The sequence below is a fragment of the Sus scrofa genome, chromosome 7, assembly GCF_054392235.1.
Source record: "Sus scrofa isolate SSC_HxYL_T2T_F1_AM1 chromosome 7, Sscrofa_HxYL_maternal_Yorkshire_Landrace_v2.0, whole genome shotgun sequence".
Taxonomy (NCBI): Eukaryota; Metazoa; Chordata; class Mammalia; order Artiodactyla; family Suidae; genus Sus; species Sus scrofa.
The window spans coordinates 25,374,301-25,384,508 of record NC_139389.1 but is presented as its reverse complement, the minus strand read 5'-3'; the positions used below and the strand labels follow the sequence as shown (position 1 = coordinate 25,384,508).

At 41.9% G+C, this 10,208-nt stretch overlaps 1 protein-coding gene across 1 annotated transcript; it reads right to left on the bottom strand.

Moving 5' to 3' along the window:
• Positions 1-343: 343 nt before the first annotated feature.
• Positions 344-1,276, bottom strand: LOC110258994 (olfactory receptor 2H2-like). Its single transcript, XM_021082289.2, has one exon. It carries the CDS (start codon positions 1,274-1,276, stop codon positions 344-346), a length of 933 nt encoding a protein of 310 aa, XP_020937948.2.
• Between the last annotated feature and the right edge of the window lie 8,932 nt (positions 1,277-10,208).

Sequence of the window (10,208 nt, the reverse complement as noted above, 5' to 3'; positions counted from 1 at the left end):
ATCAGTTAACCACTAGAGCAGTAACTTCAGGATTTACGAAAATGTAATATGTGTACACAAGCACATACCTTATATGTTGGTTTATTTGTTCATAGAATCTTTACAAAACAGCTGGCGGTGGGGAGAGGGAGATAGATAGCAATTCTGGAGAGAGCAAGTAGAAGGGCTCAGGGTAAGGATTTAAGGATTTAGGATAAGTAACTTCGGGATGTCATTGAAAGAAAATTTCAGGCCATTTTATTTAGGAGATGTAACTGTGATTCTTGTCCATGAAAGGGGAACCCATAATTGGAGGAATTCTCCAATATCTGAGGAATTATGTGAGTATACTTCACATTTCTCCCTAACAAGGAACTCTTCTTAGTAATCCTCTTAGCGCCCACTTAACCTCTTTGTTTCTCAAGGTGTAGATCAAAGGATTAAGTGCGGGTGTCACCACAGTGTAGAAGAGGGTGAGGCATTTACTGTGATTCTGTGTGTATTTGCTCTTGGGTTGGATGTAGACGGAAATGATACTTCCAAAGAACAAAACCACAACAAGCAGGTGGGACCCACAGGTCCCACATGCTTTCCTCCTGCCTTGGGCAGATTTTATCCTCAGCACGCTCCTAACAATCCCGCCGTAAGAGACCAGAATAAGCCCCAGAGGTACAGCAACATAGAGGACACTGGCTACGGCGAGCTCGTTTTCCAGGAAGCTTGTGTTCACACAGGCGCTTTTAATCAGGGCCGGCACCTCACACACGAAATCATCCACCCTGTGGTGGCTGCAGAGAGACAACTGGAAAACCAGGATGGTCTGAACTGTGGCCTCCACGAAACCACTGATCCAGGCCAGAGCTGCTAGCTGCTGGAGAAGCTTGGGGTGCATGATAACGTCATAGTGGAGGGGCCGACAGATGGCACTGAAGCGGTCATAGGCCATAACGGCCAGGAGGACGCACTCCGTGGAGCCCAGCCCCAAAGCAACGTAGAGCTGGAGCACACAACCAGCGTAGCTGATGGTCTTCGCAGGCCCCCTGAGATTCCAAAGCATTTGTGGGACAATACTGGTAGTGAAACAGAGGTCCAGGAAGGAGAGATTGGAGAGGAAGAAATACATGGGTGTGTGGAGTTTGGGGCTCAAGTATGAGGCCAGTATGATCACCGTGTTCCCCGTCAGTGTCAGAGTGTACGTGACAGAGACGACCAGAAGGAGAAGCATCTCCAGCCGGGGCTGGTCAGAAAAGCCCAGTAAGACGAAACCTGCGGGAGTGCTAAAATTTGTCCCTTTCATTGCTTAACGGTGAATCACCTTTCTTGGGCATTCCGATTTTCTTCCTGTGGGAAGGCAATCAGAGGTCATAACCAACACAAAAATGACAAACTGAGTAAAGTGAGCATTTGGACACTGATTTATATATATATATATATATATATATATATATATATATATAGAGAGAGAGAGAGAGAGAGAGAGAGAGAGAAAGAACAGACAAAGAAAAACTATATGAAATTAAAAAATATGTAAGATTGAGGAGTTCCTGTTGTGGCTCAGTGGTTAACACATCCGACAGGCATCCACGAGCAGGAGGGTTCACTCAGTGGGTTAAGAGTCTGGCATTGCGGTGAGCTGTGGTGCATTGCGCAGACTTGGCTCAGATCCCGCATTGCTGTGGCTCTGGTGCAGGCCGGCAGCTACACCTTGGATTCGACCCCTGGCCTAGGAACCTCCATATGCTGTGGGTGCAGCCCCAGAAAAGACAAAAAGACAAAAAAAAAAAAACCCCAAAAAACATATATATTTATATAAAGTTTGACTTGTTACAGAGAGACAAATACAGGCATGAAAGCCCCAGATGCATTGAAAGGAAATATATAAGCATAGAGTAGACATTAAATAATACACCAAATCATATACCATATACATCCCAAACTCTCTGAAGATAATATTCACAGGCCATCAATGTGCAGCCTCTGACAAAGCAACATAGTGAAAGTTAATGGTTACATATAAAGATACAGAACAGATAATAGGCATAACATACACTGAAAGATACATCGTGTGAGCAAGAGTCTAAAAGAGAAGTTTATAGAGTCGGAGACACCAAGACAAAATAAGAACAATTAGAGTTTTTAAGTAGGAACAATTAGATAGGATTATCATTACTATTCATTGTTTTTCTGTGAAGGGAATAATTGGCGACCTGATGATAGAGAAAAGGAACACTTTTGTGCTCTCCCTACTTGAGTCATTAGTCTTCCAACTTTATAAACACTGCTCTTTAGAAAAATTTAGTTCAGAGTCACCAGCAAGCAAGCTCTTCTCCTTGGTGGCAGTCTATATTCCTTATGCTTTAATATGCTTTACTTTAACAGGAGTACATGAATTCAGTCACCTAACACAAGCTGTTGACCTTTCACAAAGTAAATCGTGTGGAGTTTATTAGTGTGTTTTAAACTATTAACTTGCAAAGATTCAGAAATGGAGTTATGAAAATGTGTGATGCTGAATGGTCAATTCTGAGGTCTCCAAAATGACTATAGCAATATACCTGTGGATCAAGTCTTAATAAATTCCTTAAAAACAAACACATAACACCAAAAAAAGAAGAAGAAAAAAAGAAGAAGAAAAAGAACAGAAAAAACCCTCCAATGGAATTCCCTTGAGGTGCAACAGAATTAGTTTGGGTCACTGCTTTGGCGCAGGTTTGATCCCTGGCCTGGGAACTTCCACATACCATAGGTGAGGCCAAAAACAAACACACAAACAAACAAAGTACTCCAATGAAAATGTCTCATTTTCCCTTAAATATCCTGACTAGAAAATAAAAACTTACTTCTAAAAACCCACAGGCATTATACTATGTCTCTGGCATTTATGTAATTATTACATAGTCGAGTTTAAAGAGAATAAGTGGCTTATTTTCTTCGGCATCCATGGTCATAATCGGTTGCATTTTGAATTTTTGCCAAGATGAAACTTTTATGTGTCTTGAGTAGAGGATGATCTTCTTTTTCCAGCTCTAGAGCCAAAGAAGGAAACTGATACTGGTGGTCCCTTTGGTTGTCAGTGTTTGTCTATCTGGCCATGTATTTCGGTGGCAAAATACAAGCCCTGGACGTTATGATGCACCAAACCTGACATTGACCTTACCTTCTGCCATTCCGAAAAGAGGAAGGGAACTGTGGAAAGATTCAGTGTCTCCTAGAAAAGGGACAACATATGAGTGGCCTCGCTTTGCTTGATAGAATTCTACATTGTCATAGTTGTTTCCTTGCGTATTTATGTGGAAGGAATTACCAGTATTCTCCAAGCAGACACCGCACTGGAACTACTGCCTCCTGCTTTCCCATTCCTGTTGCCAGTCAAGATGAAGCAAAGGGGATTTATATCTGCAAAGAGAAGAAGGTAGTCAATGTGCATGATTAAAAATATAGTCACTGTTGGTGTATACATTTTAAAAATTGCTTTTGTTCACTGCTCGAGCAAATTAGTGCTGAATGTCCTCAACTTTTAAAAGAAATTTTCCCTTTCCCCCATAACATGCTAAAGAAAGGCCTACCTTGTAGAAAGAATGGCAATCCAGCTATAGAGGCTGTTGGTGGCTTTGATGAAAAGTTCCATCACGGTCACAGATCCAGGACAGGCAGTGGAGGAATCGCAGGTAGGCAGTTTGTCAGCTCACTCTCTCCTGGGATCTTGCGGCTCAGGCTCTCTGCAGATGGATGGTATTAGCTCGCTTCCTCAGCACACACCTCTGGAGTTCTCCTTCCCAAGTACCTTCCCATCTCTGTTTTAGAGAGGGACCTAGGTCTCTGGAGAGAGAGGCACCATGGAGGCTTGTGCTTCTGTTTCCCCTGGAAGACAGTCAGTGACATACACCTTCTAAGTACACACATGCATGTACACTTGCGTTTTGTTGTAAAGATATCCAAGTCAGATACCTCCGTGTTGTTACAGGAGATGGCATCTATATGGGATAACAGAAAGGACAATTATAGTTCCAGACTATGAGAACATCCTTACATTCTGCTCATTTGCAAAGCCCATTAAGGTCACTTCACCTACTTTCTGTCACACATGCTACTGAAAGTGTCAGTATTATTTAGATAGTATCTTATAATACTTACTTTATTTTATTTTAATTTGACCACTCCCATGGCATATGGAAATTCCCGGGCCAGGAGTTGAACCCAAGATGCTCCAATGACAATGCCAGGTCCTTACCCTGCTGGGCCACAAGGGAACTCCCTTGAAATACTTATTTTTAAAAATGAATTCATTAAACTTTTCTGTTGTTGTTGTTAGCAAAACTCAGTTTTTTGTATGGTGAGCCGATATCTGCAATTCATATGCAGTTACTGAAGATCTAAGTAATGACCGATAGACCTCTGGGAAATAGGAAATGATGGGGACGAAGTGGACTCTGCCCTCTAGTGTAAAAGGAAAGAGTATTGCAAATTCAAGAACTCTTTTCAGAAGTGGTTAAAAAGACCGCCTTCATATCAGAAAGGAATTATGATCTACACACAGCATTGTTATCACTTTTAGAAGAATAGACGAGGTTTTTCTGTAGCTGTCTCTAAAGTGGGTGGAGTACATCCCCTGAAGTGATGATCCATGGGGGCGTAGTTTATGTTTTACTAATGATATAAATATACGTGTGGAATAATACATGCACCCACGTTGAAAATGACAGTGTCCAAAATGTCCAAAAATGTTTCTGATGAGGGACGTGGTTGTAAACATTAGAAACAACGGACGTACAGACTCTGACATGTTCTTCCTTCTATAACTTTTCCCTCAACTATAGCACCACCTAAAGGGGACAGAAATATTTGCGAGGAAGTTCCCTTCATGGCGCAGTGGTTAACGTAATCCGACTAGGAACCATGAGGTTGCGGGTTCAATCTCTGCCCTTGCTCAGTGGGTTAAGGATCTGGCGTTGCCGTAAGCTGTGGTGTAGGTTGCAGACGCGGCTCGGATCCTGCATTGCTGTGGCTCTGGTGTAGGCCGGTGGCTACAGCTCTGATTCGACCCCTAGCCTGGGAACCTCCATATGCGGTGGGAGCGGCCCAAGAAATAGCAAAAAGACAAAAAAAAAAAAAAAAATGTGCCGGTCCTGGTTTTTTTGCCCTCAGATTCGTTCCTTCTCCCTTTCCAATACTGTTCTTCTGTATCATAGGAGGGCAGGTGCCCAAAGGCTGCTTTGCCCAGGCTCCGGTATCAACCAGTTCTCCCCTGGGAGTCCCTGGCTTGAGACTAAAATGTAGAGAAAAGAGAAGCCAGGTCTTTCTTCCTTCCACTGGGCTGTGGGAGGCTTTCCTAGCTGGGGTGCTGATCCCCTTTTTTGGTCCCAGCTTCCCTGGCAGGCTTACTCTTGTCCCTGCTTCCCCCAGGGGATCCCGGTCCTTTTGCTACTTTCGCTTGTTTTAAGTCCAGCAGTGGTAGTGGCTGCCAGCTGTTTCTAATTTCCAGGTCAACTCACATTCCACTGTTTGGGTTTTCAGCCATCACTTGTGTAACCCATTTATGCATTAGAGTCTCCCTGTTGCAAAGGATTCCATTTAATAATTAGTAGCCGGTCCCTCCCTCTGGACGTTTACTCTCTTCCCTTCCAAAAAGTATACTTCTTAGGAAATACGTAGTCCGATTCAAATCATGATCTGTTGACTTCAAAAAGCTGTTTTCTATCAAACATGTTTATGAATTTCCACGGAAGACAAACCCTTAATCCAAAGCAATGGATTTTTAAGTTGGATTTAGATAGCATCAAAATGGTTGGCGGTCCTGGCACCAGGATCAGCTCTTTCTCCCTTGAAAGGCTACTTGAGAAGCACTTGTTCTGAACATGGAAAATATTGGCCTTCCTTTTGAATCAGGATCAAGAGCTCAGTGACTGTTGTATGACATTATAGATTACTCCGACATTCATTATCATAACCTGATCTTACCCAGTGCCACAAATGCCTTTGGAAAATTATTGACCGGTGTTAAGATTCCTTTATGTGCTGCCAATAACGGGTCAGTATTAAATTAAAAGGCCACAAGGACAACAAATCTACAGATTGCTTTTCTAGCCCTAAGCTCTGTCTGCCTGAAAGTCAATGTATCATTCTAATACGTAGTGTTTCAACTCTCAAAAAGTACTTCTGGATAACTGACTTCACTGCTGTCTCTCAATTAAATATATTTCCTTGTGCTTAATCATTCATGTTCAGCAGCAATAACAATCCCCAGAAAATATCGGGTCTCCCAAATCAGTGAGGAATTAATGTATTATTTAATGGGTCAAATTATGATCCACTAAAATAGTGATAACGTTAGATCTCTGGCTAACCAATTTAATGAGAATATACATAAAAGGATTAAGTAGGTAAAGATTGGACTGCAAAATATGACTCTTATTCTCACAATAGGAGAAAATACAGGTGAACACTTGCACAACCTTAGTATTTGGAAGGTTTCCATAAGGCACATCAGAAGCCATCGTGGTAGGTACTTTTTTACCTAGCAGATCTTACGACAGAAAGAATCACCGAATTGGGATGAGTGGGGGCTCTCTTATGCACCGAGATTATTAGGCATATGGACGTTTTCAACTCCTTTCTATTTAGCAGCGTTCTATCTGTACAGAACTGTATGAGAAGATCATTGTAAAGCCTGCACTTTGTTATAAAAATGTTCATCATAGCAGTTTAACTTATGGGGTAAAATTAGAAACATGTTTAATGGCCAATACTATGGAGTTTATTCAGATAACTTGGTGTATTCTTGTAGTAAAGTGTTCCTCAGGCACTGGTGCCCTGGTTAATATCAACTGACATTGAAAATTATTTATTCTTGTTCATGAAAACCACTGGTTGCAAAAGAGAAGCAAGTCTCACTTATCCAATTATGTAGCTAAATTCTGAGAGCAATGCCATAGGTTTTTTTTTTCTTTTCTTCACCCCCAGGAAAGACTATTATAAGAACACATAAATTGGGGGGGCTGGGGTGTGAGTGACAGAATTTGTGATATTCTGGTGATTAAACAGATGTCCAGTTGGGAAACGCCTGTCCCTTGAGACAGCCCTGTTCTGGACACTCTACAATGCCAGGTTAATTAGCAACTTGGAGATACAGATCCCCCAGGTCTTAAGCATCTATATCCTATGTGCTTCTGATTTTTTTCTCATTTGATTTTCTCTGAGGACTACAGCTCAAGAAACATGTACTTTCATCTAGCTCATGGGCATTGGTCTGTGCTAGCTGCTTCAGGGGAGCAATTGTAACACGCTGAAGTCTTGTCACCACTCTTCTCTTCTGCGTGCTGACCAAGCCAAAGCCAGGGCAGGGGTGACCTAGCGGATGTGAGTAACCTGTCTTGGTTTCTCAGGCCACCGCATCTGTCTCCCTCTTGAGTGGCCTCCGGGTACATTAGTCAGCATGGTGCTCGAATGACTCACTCTGTCTCTCCTGGAGATTCCCTTTCAGGAGTCCTTTCTGAGGTCTGACCTCTATGCATCTGTGTCAAATAGAACCAGTGTTCTCACCATGGAAATGGTCAGAAACCTGCATGAGGGAAAGAAAGGTCTGGGACTTTTTGCCCAAAGGAGAAAGATTTTCCTCTAGGTATTTCTTTTGTCCAAATAGCACTTGGTAGCCTTTTTTCATGTTTCAGATTTGGAGTGATAGCTGTCTTCAATCCTATGTTGTGGGTTGAAATTTTATGTGTATAGTCACATACATCCACTAACCTCTGATCATTCTCCTCAGATGCTGTTCAGAAACCCCTTTCAAGGAACATACACTCAAAATATGCACACATGTATCTACAGTTATATAGATAGACAATAGGTGTATAGTCAAACCTTAATCTTCAGCCACTCTCTCAGATCCCGTTAAGAGGCTCTTTTCAAGCTGTGTTTCCCTTTGAACTGAAGAAGGGAAATGTCTGCACATCTCACCTTCGATTTATAAGCTGGTTCTCAGTGGGCGGGAGGGAGTGAAGTTATTCTTCAACATAATCAGGGTAGAAAGTTAGTAAAAGAAATGAGTGGGAATATGAGAATCCCCTTGAAGAATTCCTTGAGACCCAAATGTTTCAAAAACATGTTCGAATATTGTGATAGAAAGGTATGGGAGGAATATTTAGATGATTTTTGACTCTGACACACTAAGTAGGACACTCATAAGCACCTACATTCATGTTATGCTTCTTTGTAAACCTTAAAAATCAAGAATTTGTTTCTCAAGTTGCTTTTGAATCTAACTTTCCATTAAATGATGTGATTCTGAATTTTGATACTGAGTTACAAATTGGTAATTCCTACACATCTCTTTATCTGTGTTGGGAAGCATGTACATTCGTTCTTAGAAAGATATCATATCCTGAAAGGGGTCAATCATGAGATGAATTCTAAATTTTTTTTTTTTTCTTTTTGCTATTTCTTTGGGCCGCTCCCGCGGCATATGGAGGTTCCCAGGCTGGGGGTCGAATCGAAACTGTAGCCGCCAGCCTAAGCCAGAGCCACAGCAACGCGGGATCCAAGCCGCGTCTGCAACCTACATCACAGCTCACGGCAACACAGGATCGTTAACCCACTGAGCAAGGGCAGGGACCGAACCCTCAACCTCATGGTTCCTAGTCGGATTTGTTAACCACTGCGCCACGACGGGAACTCCTGAATTCTAAATTTTTAAAAAAGAATGTAAAGTATGTTATTTCCTGAGGTGATGGGAATAACTTCTTCTTTTTTTCCTTCTTCTTCTTGTCGTCCTCCTTCCTCTTCCTCTTCTTCTTCCTCTTCTTCCTCTCCCTCTCCTTCTTTTTCTTTTTAGGGCTTCATCCTTGATATGGAAGTTCCCAGGCTAGGAGCCAAATTGGAGCTGCATATCCACAGCAATGTGGGCCCTAGCTGCGTCCATGACCTACACAACAGATCATGGCAATGCTTGATTCTTAAGCCACTGATTGAGGCCAGGGATTGAATCTACATCCTCATGGATGCTAGTTGGGTTTGTAACCACTGAACCACAATGGGAATTCCTGGAATAACTTTTTATGCTTGCATTTGATCTGAGAATTTGATCTGAAATCTGACTTTTAATGACTAAAGCTACAACTCCTTACTGTGGGATAAATTAGTATTTTCCATTAAATAGCATTAATGTAATAGAATGTGCAGAATGTGGGAATCTATACAGCATGATTTTCAAGTTGTCTTAGAATTCTTTATGAACTATGCAAATTTAAACATTTAGCTTTAAATGAAAAAAAAAGCATTTATCTCTAGATTTTAAAATATTAAAATTTAGTTGACCTTTGTATACTATGGGTGGGGATGAAAAATGGTACAGCCATTCTGGAAAACAGTATGGCAATTCCTCAAAAAATTAAAAAATGAACTACCCTATGATCCAGCAATCCCATTCCTGGATACATTTGACAATATTGAAATCAGTATCTCGACGAGACAGCTGCACACCATGGCAATTGCACCATTATTCACAATAGTTAGGAGATGGAAATAACTCACCTGTTCTTCACTAGAAGGATGGCTAAGGAAAATGAGATCTATCCATCTATCTAACATCTCTCATCTGTCTACCTAGTATTCAGCCATGAGAAAGAAGGAAATCCTGCCATTTGCTGCAACAAGTATGAAAACACTATATGATATCACTGATCTAGTGAATTTAAAACAATAAGTACATAGACAAGGAGAATAGAGAATAGAACTGTGGGTTCTGGAGGCGATGGGGGGGGATAAATGGGGGACGTAGGTCAAAAGGTACAAATTTTTAGTTACAAGAATAAGTGCTGAAGATCTCACAGTGGCTCAGTGGGTTAAGAACTTGACAGTGTCTGTGAGGATGCAGATTTGATCCCTGGCCTAGCTTAGTGGGTTAAGAATACAACATTGCCACAAGCTGTGGCACAGGTCGCAGATGCGGCTCAGATCCCCGCGTTGCTGCGCAGGAACTTCCATATGCCACAGATGCAGCCTTAAAAAAATCGTTAACAAACTGTTACGAATAAGTTCTGAGGGAGTTCCCATCGTGGCTCAGTGGAAACCAATCTGACCAACATCCATGAGGATGCAGTTTCGATCCCTGGCCTTGGTCAGTGGGTTAAGGATCCAGAGTTGCCATGAGCTGTGGTGTAGGTTGCAGACTAGGCTTGGATCTGGCATTGCTGTGGCTGTGGACTAAGCCAGTGGCTACAGCTCCAATTGGACCC